General features: G+C 42.6%; 1 protein-coding gene across 11 annotated transcripts in view; it reads right to left on the bottom strand.

Moving 5' to 3' along the window:
- The window catches only part of KALRN (kalirin RhoGEF kinase), a 739,094-nt gene that overhangs the window by 53,368 nt on the left and 668,047 nt on the right, over positions 1 to 17,679 (bottom strand). For 10 of the 11 annotated variants that reach the window (XM_034786199.1, XM_034786193.1, XM_034786192.1 and 7 more), the window contains 9 exons: positions 14,482 to 14,548; positions 13,125 to 13,228; positions 10,360 to 10,429; positions 8,297 to 8,383; positions 7,330 to 7,422; positions 5,692 to 5,742; positions 4,749 to 4,826; positions 3,771 to 3,956; positions 18 to 189 (listed from right to left, as the gene is read on the bottom strand). In XM_034786199.1, the coding sequence (XP_034642090.1) occupies positions 18 to 189; positions 3,771 to 3,956; positions 4,749 to 4,826; positions 5,692 to 5,742; positions 7,330 to 7,422; positions 8,297 to 8,383; positions 10,360 to 10,429; positions 13,125 to 13,228; positions 14,482 to 14,548 (908 nt within the window). The remainder of the gene's footprint in view (positions 1 to 17; positions 190 to 3,770; positions 3,957 to 4,748; positions 4,827 to 5,691; positions 5,743 to 7,329; positions 7,423 to 8,296; positions 8,384 to 10,359; positions 10,430 to 13,124; positions 13,229 to 14,481; positions 14,549 to 17,679) is intronic. The other variant, XM_034786196.1, reaches the window with a different exon arrangement.

Genomic DNA, 17,679 nt, shown 5'->3' with positions numbered 1-17,679 from the left:
AGAGATAGACTACGTACCATTTAGGAAGTCTCTCTGTGTGTCCAGAACCTGATTGATGTCCTGTATCCAAGCTTGCTGAATTTCAGGATTGGCAGCCTGTAAAATGACTCGTTCTGAAGTTTCCCGGCTCATAAGAGCAAATTTACAGGGATCATCATCCACTATTTCTTCAATGATTAGATAGTTCATCTGCAAGAAGCCCAAAGAAGCATGGGTTACATTGGAGAAGGCTCAGCAGCATTCAAAGATAAATGACTGTACTAATTTCCTGAACAAAATTAGCTTAAAATCATCATTTGATTATAATCAGGAGAACAAAATGCCAATGTGCTTGAAGTTCCAGATAATGTCTAATGAAGGTCTAGCATCCTACAGTCTAGTGAAGGTCTAGCATTCTATAGGCAGATTTTTCAGGTTTAAGTCTCATGACTCAATAGCTATCCAAGATCTCTCAACATCCATCTGCATTGTCTTGAGTTACAACTTCCTTTGAAAAAGTAATGTGATCATGGCTGATGGGTCAAAAATAAGCAGAACCTGAAAGTGACATTAATAAAAATTCCTCCTAAGAGTCGAAACCCAAAAATCCTACCATCCCTCTAATACAGTGGTTCCCAAACTGGGGTTTGTGAAATGTTACAGGGGGTTCTCTGAGGAAAAAATTCCCTAATGGTGGACAGAGCTGTCCGTAGGGACCCTGGGCAGCACGGGGCCAGCAGCCTGGAGCCCCTGGACTTCCAAGAGCTAAGCAGATCAAAGCAAGCTTATCTATCGCACGGAGGAGATTTAAACTTCAAGACTCCTTATAAGAAATGGAAAGGGAGGTGGATATATTTTGCTGTTTTTAAAATTAAATAGGTAGCTAGTATTGTTTCTAAAATTATGAAGAACAAGTTTAAACTCTGTTGTAACGTGCGTTGTTTGCCTGGACTGCTCAAGACCTGAATGCTTGTGTAGGAGGAACTCTTGAATTGGCTTCTTAAATACCTTCATGCTGCTTCACATCTCATACTCCTTGTTGAAACATAGGAGCTTTGTCTTATAACAAGCTTATTCAAAGTGATACAAGCTATGAAAGTGAGATCTTGGAAGTGTTGCTGTTTTCATAATGTAATAAATACTGGAATGATAAGTAATAAATAATAGCGTGTAATAAGCATGTCATAAAAACAAATTTTATATTTTCAAGATCACTGCTTTTATAAATTTATACTCAAGTAAAGGAGAAAATCCCTGGAAATATTCATTTTTAGGAGGGGGTTCACAAGACTTGACATTTTAGTGAAAAGGGTTCATGGGTTGTTAAAGTTTGGGAACCACTGCTCTAATACAAGAGTTGACAGCAATGTTTACATCAATTTCTCTCCCGAGGGGAGTAATGGGAACTCAGCCATTAGTCACTTAAAATTGGACTGTGTACAGAGATATACTAAAAGGAATAATTCTCCACTGATGATCCAGTGATATTTTTCCTCTGATTATTCAACCACTTAAGTCACTTGCTGTGCAATGACTCCATTAGGCTATGATCCTGCAAACACTTTATGTGCCTATCTTTGACTTCATTGTGACTACTTGCATGTTTAAGATAAGCATGCAAGTGAGTGATTGCAGGATTGCGTCCTTCATCCAGGATACCACTGGGCCTGTTAAACATTTCAAGTGTCTGTGAAACAGGATGTGAACATGCATGAATGATTAAAAACAACTCCCCCTCCCCAACTTCTGATCGGTCAGCTTTAGCCATTCTTGCAAGCAGGCCCACTGCTGTTTTACTTTACATCCCACAAAATGAAGGAGGGAGGGGATGGACGGTGCACCATCCAGCTAATGTATTTCCAATATGCATATCAGAGAGGTGTTGAGCATCCATGTACAACATGTGTGAACGAGCTCAAAGTGATGTCGTCTCATTTTCAGTTCCCCAAGTACATAAGAACTGCCTATCAACTGAATGGGGAAGAAATTCTGCAAATTAACTCAGTTTAAAAAGAAACCCACCACCACCGCAGCAAGCAGAAGAACATCACACTCCACATCATTTTAAGGGCATGTCTTCACTACAACAGTTAGCTTGAATTTATGCTGCTCGATCTAGGCTAGCTCAAGTGAGGGCTGCTCCACACTGGGAATTTACATTGAGTAGCTACATGTCAGGGGTGTGGAAAATCCACACCCCTGAGAGATGGAGCTATGTCACCTAATCCCCAGCGCAGACAGCATTTGGTTGACGTAAGAATTTGTCTGTTGACCCAGCTACTGCTTCCTGGGGAGGTGGATTACCTATGTGGACAGGAAAAGCCCAGGTAGGGTCTAGGCAGTGTTGCCAGCTGCCAGCCAATCGGCAAAAGTGGTGATCAAACCACAAAACCACCTCAAGCGACAGAGTAATTGTATTAGCAGAGTGTTAGAACACACCAGCATCTAATCAAAAAACAGCCAGCTACAGCCTCACTTGAATCTGAGTAGCACTCAAGCTTCAATTTACTCCCCTGATGGGCTGGCTAGTTGAAGCTTAAAGCATCACTAACTCAAATTGGAGAGCTGTGCGTGAACAGTAATTTGGTTGGAGCTATAACTCCATTTTTGCCCAAGCTAACAATGTACCAAAGGCATGCCCTGAAGTGCAGTTTAACTGGAAGCTATCAGATAGCCCTAGGCCAAATCTGCTTCTTTTGGCATTGGTAGATATATAGAAAAAAATATCTTCAACATACAACGCAAGAATTGTTCTTTGCAGAGAACCTACATTTTCTAGAATCAGCTATTGAGAAGTCAACTTCCCTATTTTTTAATCTAGAGGCGGGGGTTAATTCTTGTCACTTGGTGTCTTTCTCCCCCCTTTTACTCCCCATTGGAAGGGGGAAGGTAGGAAGTGATTTTAAAATTAAATGGATTTAAAGACATCAGGATTTACAACTGTTCTTGAGATTTACAGTTTAGTGTTATTGGTTTTTGTGTTCTTACAAATATTTCCACCTTGAATAGTCTCTCTTGCAACACTAAGTAGGCTAATAAAGTAATACCAAAGATTAAGGCCCCCGATTCAGGAAAGCATCCCTATTAGAGTTAAGCATGTGCTTAAGTTCTGAATTGGGGTCCAAGATCATTTTGGTTCAGTTTCCCCTCCTCCACTCCTAGTGGAGAGAAAATTAGCAAGCCCCTTCTGCTGCTATCATTAGTTCTTCAATAGACCCAATTCTTAGGCTAGGTCTACACTACCCACCTGAATCGGCGGGTAGAAATCACTCTCTCGGGGATCGAATTATCGTGTCTCATCGGGATGCGACAATCGATCCCCGAATCGACGCTCTTACTCCACCAGCGGAAGTGGGAGTAAGCGCCGTCCACGGGAGCCATGGAGGTCTATTTTGCCGCCGTCCTCACAGCGGGGTAAGTCGGCTCCGATACGTCGAATTCAGCTACGCTATTCGTGTAACTGAACTTGCATATCTTAAATCGACCCCACCCCTGTAGTGAAGGCCTGCCCTTATTCATGCAAAGCTCCAGGCAACAGATGTTAACTGTTCAGACCCACCCTTTGCTGCATATCTTTAAAGTCAGCTACTGAATTGTGCAGGGGCAAATTTACAGTTGTTGTCCTTATACTATCCTTGGTCCATATTACTGAAAATTAGTGGGAACACTCTGCAGACTAAGGTCTATATATGGCACTTGAGGACTGGTATGCCTAAAAGTCAGTCCAGAGCATAGAAGAGTCATGGTTAAGTAGCAAACGCTTATCAAAATAGGACTTTTGCATTTCTTACCTTTATACTTCTCTTAAACATGTAGCCTGGTGTTAAAGAGCCTTTCCTAAGAAGTTCACTAAAGATGACTATTTGCTCAAAGAGGAAGACCCTGCGCTCCTTTGGCCGAGACAGCCCTCCAGAATCCTGCTCAGTTACATAGAACGTATCCTGCTGCAGCAGCTTTCCTTGAGCAGTCAGCTTGCCCTGAGAAATAGAAAAATTGCCAACTTAAACACACATATGGATAAGAACAAAATCACACAGCCCAAGGGCTGATCTGCTGGTGTTCACATGTTCTGGGGTGTCCAAGGAGCACTGAATTCTCAAAGGCAGAATGCCTCTGGACTTAACACAAGTCTTAGTACTCGGAGTGAACTCTTGTCAAGGAAGGCAAACACGGCTGTTCTTTATTCTCATTGTCACCAACTGTGTTTCCAAGACAGAAAATTCCACATCTCTAATGGAATGTTTTTATACCTGTTTCCAACTAGATTCCCATTATAAATAGTAGCCCAAAAATTAAGACATGCTGGGCCTAATTTTGGAGTTTAGGCATTTTACCAGGACAGACAATTCCTGTGTTGAATTGGTCAACTCGGTAGATCATTTAAGAGCCCTTTCTGAAGCTGCTCACACCCTCATGTCAAGCTACCTCACTCAAGGTTTTGGGTTATCATGCTAAGCAGCAGAGGACTCCTACTGAGGCCACTCGTTCTGGCAGAGCAAATAAGTCTGCAATTCAAGCTTTGAAAAGCAGTAACAGGCATCAGATTTTGATGCCTGTACAGGATTGTTCCATTTTTAGAACTACAGGTACACATTTGTCCCACCCCTCTCCCTGAATCTCAGAGGAATATAGCTCACAGTTAAGAGAACAGAATTCTGGTTAAAGAGGCTGATGGACAATCTGTGGAGATAGTAATTGAAAAAGATGCTCATAGCCCCTTGAGCACTGCTTTTTAAGCAAACTGCTGTATGAGCATGACCGATACATACCTCAAAGCCCTGAAGACGGCCCAGGTTCATCATATCATTGCAACGTTTTGGTACAAGGCACATTAATTCAACTGCTTTCTGTTAAATACAAACAATACATTAATTATGAGAAGGCCAGAGCACTCTAAGGAAAAATTAAACACACAGGCGCCACCAATCAAATGAAAAACGAATGAGGCATGCTTGTTTTTAGAAGTTATAAAGGCATGATTCTGGTGCTTCTAGGTCAAGGGAGGGCAAACTATGGCCTGCAGGCCAGATCCATCCTGTGAAGGCTTTCAATCTGGCATGGGATTGCCAGCCCTGTGGCGCAGTGGGGCTAAGACAGACCGCCCCCTGCAGCTCCCATTGGCCAGGAATGGGGAACTGCAGCCAATGGGAGCTTTGGGGGTGGTACCCACAGGCAAGGGCATCACACTGCAAAGCTGCCTGCCTCACCTCACCCCCAGGAGCCACTGAGACACATGCTGGCCACTTTCGGAAGCCGTGTGGGGCCAGGGCAGGCAGGGAGCCTGCCTTAGCCCCACTGTGCACCATTGTCACCCTGGAGACGCTCGAGGTAAGAGGCGCCAGGCTGGAGCCTGCACTCTGCACCCCCAGCCCCCTGCTGCACCCTGCACCCCCTCCCCCAGCCCTACATTCATAGCCCTGCATACAATTTCTCCACCCAGATGTGGCCCTCGATCCAAAACATTTGCCCACCCCCGATCTTGGTGTTTCACTAATGTCAATGGAAGATCTGGCATGCAGGCATGGGCCCCAACTACATGTAGTTTAATCGAGAAGAGAAAATAAATTAACTTAAATGAAACATGAAATAAGCAATTGTTTCTTTGCTCATCTCCAATATTCTATTGGCAATTTGCTTTCTCTCTACAAAATTCCACTGAATTATTCAGCAATAGCTAGATAAAGCAATAGAGTCTAGGATATGAAAGTATACCTCTATATCAGAGCATTCCAGCCCAGCTTTCTCACTGTATCTCAGGAAGTCCTAAAGAAAGCAAGACAGTTCTCATGAAGATGTTTTAGGAAAGATACCCATTACCTAGTTAAAAAAAAAATCCGCCAACGAGCAACAGGATGTAACTCCACAGAAAATGAAAGATGTACTTAGACAGCACTTTGAGAATCTGAGAAACTTAATATAAATGAATTAGTTTTCAAAACATGCTTGTGAGGTAGGGAAAATATCCTACCCATTTTATAGATGGGGAAACAAGCACAAAAGGTTGAATGACTTGCTGAAATTCACAAAGCAGGACAGGACAGAACAGAATGTTGACTCAGTCCCCTCTTAAGTCACAAGTCCACACACTTGAAGATACCTTTTTTTCCCTTTTGAAATCTTATAGGCAAAAAAGTAATTGCATTTGTAACTAGTACAGTTACCAAAGTGTGGGCTGATGGTAGTCAGTTTGAGATGTTAAGTAGCTTAAATAAAAGCCACCAGTACCTTTATATATTATGGCCCAAATTTCAGAAGTGATTCACATTGGGCAACTAAAATTAGACACCTCGGGTTAAATTTTAAGAGATGAGCAGCTAGAGTTGTGGAAGAAGTCAAGTGCTGTGGGTGCACAGAATCCTTGAAAAATCATGTGTGTCTAAGTTGGACTCCCAAAGTAGACACTGAAAATTTGGATCTATCCATTTCTCATTCTAGGGCCCAGGATATCAACGTGCAGAAGCTCGGTACACATCTGTTAAAAGCATTTGCCTTCATTCAGAACTAGTCTGTGCTGGTGATATTTCTAGATCTGTTTATTCCATTTAGAGCTGGCCAGAAAACAGGAATGCTTCTGGTGGGCATTTCCATGGGAAAAATCCTCATTTGAAATTTTCTGGTCAGAAAATAACTTATACCCCATAGGAAAATTTGAAAAAATTAAGAAAGTATGTGTAAGGGGAAAATGAACTATTTCCTTCAGTGACTGTTTTCCACCTTTTGCTAGTTTTATTTTCTAGGGGTGGAAAAAAGTTAGTGGGCATTTTCCAACAATCATGAAATGAAAAATTAAAAGTTTAGCTTCCCCGCAAGTTGTTCACCCCCCCCCCCCACACAAAATTTATCAAAATGAGATTTGATTTTTTTTTTTTTAAAAAAAACCTCATTTTCAATTAAGCCTTTTTTTTAAATGAGAAACCTCAAAGCTTTGATCAGCTCCAATTTCAATGCAACTCATGCAGAACATCCCTAAATCTTTGATTATTCTAGCAAGATTTGGTAAAGCAACTGAAGTGTCTCAAAGAACAAAGACCAACATACATGGTAACCATCATCAGCTACCAAACTCTGTTCTCAGAGATGTCTTAACTGGGGCCCCTCTGCTGACTGGATGTCTATCTATAGACAAACGAATATTGTAGGGGCCAACGTATAATGGAGCTTCTCTTCCATTAACTTTTCACTTGAGTTAAAGAGATGGTTAGTTACAGCATACCCCATAAGATAATTTGAAATGTCAAATTTTGAGACAAACCTCATAAGTTACAATGAAATTCAGACTGATTCAAGTCAAAGTCCAATGCAAGATGAAAATGATCCATAGCGTAACCTGAATTGCATCTTTCCACTCACCTTGAGGAGAAGCTGGTACTTGGTTATTCTTTGAATAGGTTTGATTAAGAAGTCACTGAGGGTTAACCGTTGGTTTATTTCTTGTTGTACCTCCTAAAAAGTAATATTAATCATCACAATATTAAGATATAGTTACAACAAACCACATGAATACATTTATAGCTATTCTATTAGCAAAGACTGGACATGGTAAGTGACACAAAAAGGATTAAAGAGTAATTTTCTGCCAGAGCAAGAGGACATTTTAGAAAACCAAAAGGTTTTCAAAATCTGCAAGTGTCCCTTTTTGGCACGTACTGGGCAAAATACTCTGAAGCTAATCTAAAGATTTGGGATTCATTTTCAATTTTGAGCTGGTAGAGCAGGAATTAGAGCTCTGGAGACTGCTCTTCCCATTATAGTTGGGTGATGGCCATGAAGAAATCCCGAAGAGCATGAAAGGTTGCGGCGACATACCCTTTAATGAAATGAAGCACCTTCCCCTTGTTACTCAAGTTTTGCATTATAAAGTGTGGATAGCCCCAAAGACTTCCTGGAGTGAACATAAAAGTCTAGGGAGGGGGCAGAATTATTAATTGTAAAACCCCCTAAACACAACAGTAGTCAGCCAATTATCAAACAAAATATACCTCACCCAAAGTCTTGACTATTCTCTGCAAAGATCACAGCTGGCAAAGGCCATTTCAGACAGAGTGAGAGGAAAATGAACTGCACTTTCGGAATGCAATAGCCAAGCCATTAATTGGAAAGTAATAGAAGAATGGGAATTTGATATAAATATTCAAGGAATTGGTAGAAAGATACTGTAAACAGTAAACAATATACTTGTATACAAGAATAAATCGTATCACAAAATCCTTTACTTTAGCCAAACAGCCAAAACCCATAGGTTTTTGGGTAATTCTCCTTTAATCTCACATCATAGGTTTAGGCAGCAATAGTACCCAGTGAATGTGGCCAACCTTACCTCAAAGTATGCATCATATTCAGCTACTACGTATTCTGATCGTGGTTTATTTTGACAGTACACCACATACATGTGCAATCTCCTCTCCTGTGAAGGCAAGATGCACAGGAGTCTAGTAAGATATTAGCTACTATATTTTTATTAAATGATTGGAGTGGCGGAAAGATGCTAAAACTGCTGTTTGAGCATGCTCATTTACTCAAAGGTGCAAAGCAATGGAATCAGGTCTGTTCTAGCTGACCCTGAGTCTCTCCTTGATGAAAGCAATCAAGGCAATATTCCTTCCTCACAGAATATTACACAATGCAGCCCTGATCCTCTAAACACTTAGGCACTTGAGTAGCTTTACTTTGGCAAGTGGTCCCACTGAGTTCAACAGTGCTACATATGTTTGACAGATGGAAGCTTTAAACAAGGGGCCAGATCCTCACTGCATGTAATTCAGCATAGTGCCACAGAAGATTTATGCTAGCCAAGGGTATGGTCCAGTGTTTTTACTTCTTTTAAAAGTAACTGAACACCAAGAAGTTGGACAACATACTTTAAGTTAAAAACCAACATGCACTTATTTAAGCTGGGGTGGGCAAACTTCAGCCTGCCGGCCACGTCCGGCCTGCCAGCCTTTTTAATCCGGCCCTCAAGCTCCTGCTGGGGTGCAGGGTCTGGTCCTTGCCCTGCTCCAGTGCTCCAGCCGGGGAGCAGGGTCGGGGGCCGCTCCATGTGGCTCCTGGAAGCAGCAGCATGGCCCCCCTCTGGCTCCGATGCATAAGGGCAGCCAGGGGGCTCTGCTCTGCACACTACCCCTGCCCCAAGTGCGGCCCTCGCAGTTCCCACTGGCCAGGAACTGCAGCCAATGGGAGTTGCAGGGAGGGGGGGTGCCTGTGGCTGGGGCAGCATGCAGAACCACCTGGCCGCGCCTCTGTGGAGGAGCCAGAGAAGGGACATGCTGCTGCTTCTGGGAACAGCTTGAGGTAAGCACTGCCTGAAGTCTGCACCCTTGAGCCTCTCCAACCCTCTGCCCCAGCCCTGATCCCCCCCTCCCACCCTCTGAACCACTGAGTCCCAGCCCAGAGCACCCTCCTACATCCCTCCTCCAAACCCCCTCATCCCCAGACCCACCCCAGAGCCTACACCCCCAGATGGAGCCCTCACACACACACCCCCACACACCCCATTCCCCACCCCCTGAACTCCTCATTTCTGGCCACAACCAGAGCCCGCACCCCAACACCAATTTTATGAGCATTCATGGCCCGCCATACAATTTCTATTCCCAGATGTGGCCCTCAGGCCAAAAAGTTTGCCCACCCCCGTTTTAAACATTATGGCAACCAATGATAAACTGTAAATGTATTGATTAAAACTATTCTTAAACATCTTCAGAGAACACTGCATGCTACGTGCCAATGTTATTTCAGTCTTGCATGATACAAAGTATTCCTTGCAGGAAAAAAATACAGTGTCGATAATCAAATGAGAAATATTCTTGGAAAAATGTGTTTTTGCTCTCTGCACTTCAGCCAAAAAAAGAAAAAAATAATTAATAATGGAGTACATCAAGATGTGCTCAAGTTTTAGTCCCTTCCATTTTGTGCTTTTAAAAAGCTAGAGATGCCTAGCCAGGAAATAAGTAAATTGCTTTCAAATCTTAATGTCACATGTATATGTTCAGGTTGTTGGTGCCAAGATACAAGACACAAGGAAGGTGATGCATCTCTTATTGGACCAGCTTCTGATGGGGGAAGGGACAAGCTTCCAAGCTTCACAGAGCTTTTCCCCTCAGTCTGGAGAAAGTAAGCAGAGTATCTGAGCTATATACATGCTCAGTCCCTCCAATCCAAGTAGCAAATTGGGGGAAGGGGGGGCACACACTGCCTCTGGTTTTATGATTTAGGGAATTGAGCCATTCAGTAGCTGAGGAAACAAAAGTGTAAGCCTTATTTTATATCTGGATTAAAAATGTTAATACATGAGCATAGCAAATCAATATGGTCAAACTGAATTTAGAAGGAAGACTTTTTTGGAGAAAAAGTTAGTGAAAATCAGAACGTAGAAACACTCACATGTTTGATAAAAAGCTGTGCTAAACGGTCATGTTCCTGGAGACATTTTTCCAGTTCAGCCAGGAAAAAACTAAAAGTAAAGAAGATAAGCAATTCAGAATATAGTTTCCCCTTCCTATTCCCACCACACCTCCTCCCCACCCCTAGAGAATTCCACAATAACTGAACAAGAGGGGGAAATGTGGCTTTTTCCTTTAGGTTCAACATGCACCTATCAAAACATTATTGGGATGGTGGGGGCAGAAGGCAGAAATTTAAGGGAAATCAGTTCTTGGATTTTAAAGTGTTCACTTTTACTCTGTTCTGTGGTTTTCATTAGAGCTGGTTGAAAAATGCCAAGAGACATTCTGCAGAAGTTTGGAGTTATTTACCCCCCCACCCCCCCAAAAAAAAAACATTTACCAAAAACTGCTTCTGAAAATTGAAATAAAAAGGTCAGTTGGATAAGAACCATGAAAAGTTTTGACCACATTGAAAACTTCTGTAGAAACCTTCATTTTGTCCAGGGGCGGTTCCAGGCACCAGTGCAGCAAGCACATGCCTGGGGTGGCAAGCCGCGGCCTGCCAGTCCCTGTGAGGGCTGCAGTCAGGCTGCCTTTGGGGGCATGCCTGCGGGAGGTCCGCCAGTCCCGTGAATTCGGCGGTGGGGACGCCAAAGGCGCGGCACCAGCAAACCTCCTGCAGGCATACAGCTGAATCCGCGTGGCCCAGTGGACCGCCTGCAGGCGCGCCGCCGAAAGCCACCTGACTGCTGTGCTTGGGGCAGCAAAAACCATAGAGCCGCCCCTGATTTTCTCTAAGGCTATTTTTAGTCACTAAACATTTGGACTACAAACTTTTGACCAGCTGTAGTTAGTTATCAGTGTGTAAGTATATGACAAACCAATATTTACGTTGACCTGCACCTTTGGAGACCTCTAGCTTGAATCCCTTCTAAGGAATTTTATTTAGATGCCTAAAAATGAGCTTTGTTTAGGTGCTTTAGGTTTCTAGAGACCTTTATAGTTTTTAACAGCCTTCAAAGGAGGTAGAACCTCCAGCAGCTCTCTTATGTTGAGCTATTTCCAGCTTGAATGCCTTCATGGATCTTAACCGCAGATGCCTGGCATGGGGAGAAGCATTGTCTGAAGTAAACAGGTCCTGGCAAGGTCCAGGGCCTGCAAAGGAAGATTCACTTCAGAGAGCCGTGCATGAAACTAAACATTTCAATGAGGTACCCGGTAAGTCTTGGAGGTTCAAGTTCCAACTAATATAGTGTTTTTAAAAAGCAGAAGGGTCAGGAGTTTGATAGTCAACCCTCCCTTTCGCTGCCCTCAGCTAGAGGAGAATCATCACAACTAGAGATTGTGTAAGTGGTTAAACACCAAAAGCAGCAGCACGAAGAGAAGGCGTAAAACAATGCGGTCCTGGCCTGTGACTAGTGTCCCTAGGGTCTATGGTAATAAAAATATTAATAGTAGCAACAGTAGAACTGGTGAGGAGCAAGGACACTGCACACACTCAGCCAGATGGAGGTCTATAGCCGAAGAGACCTATAACCATTTATACTTTGATTTTACTTGAGTTTATACATACTTTCTCCAACTCTACATAAAGAGTGCAGGTGTTAAAAGATGTAGATAGCATTAACGCTATCTTGTGCCAGACTCACAGGTCAGGGATATGCATTTCAAGAATTCCATTAGAAGAAGTCAATAGAACTATAGATAAGAAATCATTAACACAAATCTAAGTCTGTTTGCTTCTATATGGGAGTTTCATTAACAATACAGAAGATCTAGAGGAAATCTGACCTTATTTAGAAAGGTCTGGAGAACATATGAATAAATGTCTGAATTCAATATTCTAATCAGGCACCTTGCAATGTGCAATTAAAATAGTTTGTTGAAACTCAATTCAGCTAAGCCAAGCTCTGTGGCAGCAAGCTGTAGCTGTTGAAATGTTTACGAATGCCAGAGTTGAAATGCACTTCAGAGTCAATGAGACTATTGTTCTCGTAGGATTTAAAAAGGGGAGGTGGCAATGGCTGTCACGTTCAAGGTTAAAAGCAAGTTGTTGCTCACATTGTAAATAAAAACCTATTTCTGGGACTTGAAATAAGCAATCTTGGGCAGATTTCTGGGGGCTAGTGTCCAGCAACGTACCACCACCCTGAGGAATTCCTAAACTTTGTGTTTGACCCAACTTCTACGTTTGACTAGAAAACATGGACTGATGGAGCTTTTCACCTACTGTTTTCCCTTTTCACATACGTGCACCATTCCTTCCAGGTCCATGTCCAGTTTAGCCTGTTTTTACCATTCCAGTCTGAATTTTGTTTTACTGGGACACATCGCACGGGCTGATTTTTAGAGGTACTGAGCATCCACAAATCCAAGTATCAAAAACTCTAAATTAAACCCAGTCAGACTGAGTGAAAATTGAACCCACTTATTTTATAGGCCTACCATCCAATGACATCAAATTGTCAACTTCAGGAATCTCAAGCATCAAGATTAAGACCACATTTTAGAAGCAAAATAAAAAGCTGTTTTCTGAAGTGCTAGTGCCTGTTGAAGTCCAGGGGAGCGGAGGGTACCTCTGAAAATCATGCCATTTTGATTTGGAGCCCAAAGCTTGCAAGTTTGGACCTCAATGACTTGCACAAAGTCCATTCAAAGTAAATTTGGTAGTCGAGCCAGGTATAGAACCCAGGCACCCTGGTTTCCAATTCTCTCTCCTTTGCTGAAGTAAACTTGTCAACGATACTTAAAAATCCAACTTACTCCTTGTGCCAGTCATAAATCTGGTGGATATTGCCAAATACAATCTTGTCTTTCCCTTTCATATCTTCAGTAACCCCTTTTTCTTCTATTCTCTTCATGAAGCCCTGTAGTATGAAAAAGCAGTGATTAACTAATAACCCAGCTGAAGAATAATAAATTATATGTTTGTTTTTCAGGACAAGCACAAAGTTACATGCCATAACTGGTAGAATCCTCTCTTTAGAAGAAAGCCAGGTACTTAAAATACATGTTATGCAGTTTAAAACCAGACACACACACACACACACACACACACACACACCTACCTAAAGGGATTTATTCTGCAACTTCTCAAAGGTTTGTACAAATCTATTGTACTGTCACTAAAGCGGCAAGTTAGAAAAGTTACATAAGTGGTTTGTCCAAAATTCTTGGGTTCCCTGATAAGTACAAGAAGCTAACTCTGCACAGATAAGATTCTTTTCATTAAGGGGGGGGGGGGGGAGGTTTTTCTTGGGTGCACAAAACCATGTAGTAAATTTAGTCACAAATAGGATTTCTCACTCCTGAGCATTCCATTTGAGTCTCTGTAGCATTACAAATGTCAGTGAAGTGTGAGGCAAATGTAAACTATCTGAGTAAGAGAACTCTTGAGTTTTAAAAGCTTGGAAGCCTTTGAAAGCCACCACTAAATTGTTTGGAAGCATTCACTGAACTAATGAGTTTGCAAAAAGATTTCCCAAGAGGTCACTTGTTTTCAGTGCCTTTGTTTTTTGATCCTCACCTTGGAGCAACTAGTGTTGTGTCCGCTGAATACCTCTGGCATCAGTATCTAGGTATTGATAGTGCACTCAAAAATTGGAAGCATCCAAAGTTAATGGACGCTCTTGAAAGTGTGGGACAAAGAATAACTTTAATATAGTTCCTTTCAACCCAAAGCGTGTTACAAACAAAACTCAGCGGCTACGTATGGGCCTGAGACAAAGATTGGATCAAGATTCCAGATTTGAACACCTCTAAAAATTGGTATTTTGGTTTGGGCCCTTCTCTAAATAAAGAGAGTGCCATTATTAATCAGTTCCAATTTCAGGTAGGATCTCTGTCTAATAGCAACAGGAGACTACAAGAAGTGCAAGAAGAAAAATCTATTTATCTGGAAGACTATACTACAGCTGAAAGGATCTCTGGATCACAACCCAAGAGAAACAAATCAGCCAAGATAAGCCTTTGCACACTTCATTGTAGGTTTTAAATTTAGTATTTGAAAACATTTCCTTTAGGCACTTTTTAGCACAGTATCCAGTTAGTAGGACATCCTTTTTGCCCATTTGAGCAATTACAGCCAGAGTTTAAAGATATTAAATGGACTTTAACTCACCTCTACCACGATTCCCAAGTCTTTGACGTAGTCTTTCTCAGTCTGCACCAGCTCATTTAAGACAAACCTAGATAAAAATAGCTGCATCATTTCTCAATATGAGTTACCGCCTCCATCACACACACAGTTTCTAACCAACAAAGACTACAGCCTTATTATAGTTCACATGACCTAGCTCTCCCTCAACTCAGCTTCATGCGTAGGTTCTGGAACAATTTTTAGAGTGGGGGTGCTGAAAACCACTGAACCAAACTAAACCCTGTATATGATGGAAACTACTTCAAAACCAGGGGGTGCTGCTACACCCTCAGCACCCCTAGTTCCAGCACCTATGGCTTCATGGCACAATAGTTATTGTCTTATGAAAACTTAACCCTGTCAGTTCAGAACATTCTTCATCTGTGCCAGAGGTGGCTGAAATCCTTTTCACCAGGGTGTTTTTTTTAAATCCTGGGGTAAAGACAGTCAGTTGGTCTGATTTACACAGAAAAAAACCCAGTTATTCATCCTAAACTGTCATTCAAGAGGAGGTTGCACACATGTATTCTACTTCGGTGACTAAAACAATACCCATAGGAGGGGGCTCCGAGTCTATTTAGATAGAGAAACCAGTATAGCTTTCCTAAAATTAGCATCAGAGCTTGAAGCAGTTGTAACTGCATAGTTCGGACTGAGTGAAGGTGTGCACAAAGGACCACATAGCAGTCCTACAAATGTCCGGAATAGGGACATCCTTTAGAAAAGTCGCTGAAGTAGCTTGAGCTCTGTAGAGTGGGCCGACAGTCACTGTGGAGCACTGTTCACTACCCCTTCTGCAGTTGTAATATAGGAAGTAGTAATCCACCTGGAGATTATATGCACTGCGACAGCTTGACTTCTCATCCTGTCAGCATAAGAAATAAAAAGAACAAGGCAATAGCTTGAAGTATTTGGTCCTGTCTAGATAGACCACCAATATCCACCTTACATCCAGAGTATGCAGATGTTCTTCATTGAATGCAGCGTCAGAAAAAAGATTGGCAAGTATATAGTCTTGTTTAAATGAAATGTCAATACTACAGATAAAAAGTTGTGGATGTGGCCTCAAAGCTACTTTATCCTTGGGGGAGGGGGGGAGGAGGAGGGGGAGAAGAGCACATAAGGAGGCCCTGCCACTCTTCTGGCCAATATAATGGTCATTTGGACGGATGTCTGACAGATGGGCAAAGAACAGGCGGCCAAAACTCAAATGGAGAACCCATCAAAACAGCCAACACAACATTGGAGGTCCTAAAGAGGACCTGTATCTTTAACAGGAGGAAAAAGCCAAACAATCCCTTAAAAATTATCTAGAAATCATGGGGGTGGGAGGCAAAGGTGGAGAGGAGAAGCGATCACCTGGATAGGGGGATGGATAGCTGAGACCACTGCTAAGTGAAACTTCAGGTTGGTTAGCAAAAGACCTGAGGAGCAACAGGTACTCCAGAATGTCCTGAATCTTAGCCTCTGTGATTGTATTCCATGGAGATTGGACTGTATAGCAAAATATGCTTCCATTTAGCCACAATTGGTGGGGCTAGTGGATTGCTGCCTATTACGCAATATTTCTTGAACTGCCACTTAGTAGTTTCCCCCCCCCCCACACACACTTGACCTAATCACTCAACATCCAAGTTGTGAAGTGCATATTATTGGGATTTGGGTGCAACATCTGTCCATGTTGCTGGGATAGCAGATCCATGAATGAGGGTAGAGTTGAGAGGCTGAGAAGTTTAGAGAACTAGCATGGTCTTGACCAACCTGACATAAGAATAATCTTGGCATGACCCTTTTTCTATTTGAGTATATTCTCAGGCATGAGTAGGATGGGGGAGGAATCCAGTCATATAAATCCAGTCCCCCATCTAAGAAGAAAGGTATTGTATAGGGAGTTTGAACTGAGGTCCACTTGAGAACAAAATTGATGCCATTTCTGGTTGTCCTTTGTTGTGAACAAGAGGACTGTTGGAACACCCAGATTTGGAAAATGGCCTTGAAAACATTGTTCGAGGGAATCACTTGTGATTCAGGCAGAATCTCCTGTTGAGGTGATAAGCAGCCAAATCTGGGAGCCAGGTAAGTGAGTGACAGTGGGACTAATGCCTTTCCTGATGCAAAAGAACCATAGCTTCTTGAAAAAGCTAATCAGATTGTGCCACTCCCTGTCAGTTTAGGTAGTACATTGCAGTTGTATTGTCATGTAGTATCCAGAATGACAAGCCTTTGATGTAAGGGAGAATCATGTGGCAAGCCCTGTGAATTGCCCAGAGTTCGATGACCATGATAAGAGTCACTTCATGCTCCATCCATAAAGCGTGGGTTTGCAGCCAATCAGAAAGAGATTAATGACTGTCTTGAATGGAAGGGGGAGAGAGAAAGTGTACCCTCCCCCCCCCACCACAAACACACCTGAGTCATCCACCATTCCAGGGAACACAGGAACACTAGAAGTACTTTGATCAACTTGTCCAAAGGTGTCTGTTCAGTTGATAGACTAGCTTTAGCCAAGTTTGAAGGGAGCACACATACAGCCAGCATATGTTGGGTCACATAAGGCTCAGTGGTCTCAGATGTACCTGGACTGCGTGGTGGGGTGTGATCTGAAGGACATGCACAGGTGGTGAATGGCCTGAAACCTGTAGTGAAGGAGGAATACCATCGAGCTTGTAGAAGCAAGTAGTCCCCACATAGAAAATATGGCCCTAATTTGGTTTTGCCTTTATGCAGCATGAAGCCCAGACAAATCAAATAAATGGATGATGACTTGAACATGGTAGAGAGCCTGCTGTTTGGATTTACCTGCACCATCTAATTGTTCAAATATGGGAAGATGTGAATTCCCCTCTTCCTCAAACAGACCACTGCCACCACCACCAGGAACATGGTGAATACACACAGGAATGACAACAGGCCAAAGGGAAGTACTGTGCATCAATAGTGTTGACCTGCTACTGCAAATCTCTGGATGCTACCAAGTTACAGGCGGTAGGCATCCTGGAGATCAAGGGCAGCAAACCAGTCTGTCCTAGATGACAATGAATGATTGACACTAGAGAGAATCAAAATCTTGTGCTTGATTAACTTGTGGAAATTTCAAGGACCCAGTATGGAGCGGGGGGCCACTTTGGGATTTGGGGGGGGGGGGGGGGAGGGGAGGAGGAGATAAGAAAATATGAGTAA

The sequence above is a fragment of the Trachemys scripta genome, chromosome 11 (assembly GCF_013100865.1).
Source record: "Trachemys scripta elegans isolate TJP31775 chromosome 11, CAS_Tse_1.0, whole genome shotgun sequence".
Lineage (NCBI taxonomy): Eukaryota > Metazoa > Chordata > Testudines > Emydidae > Trachemys > Trachemys scripta.
This window is presented reverse-complemented; position numbering and strand designations above follow the sequence as displayed.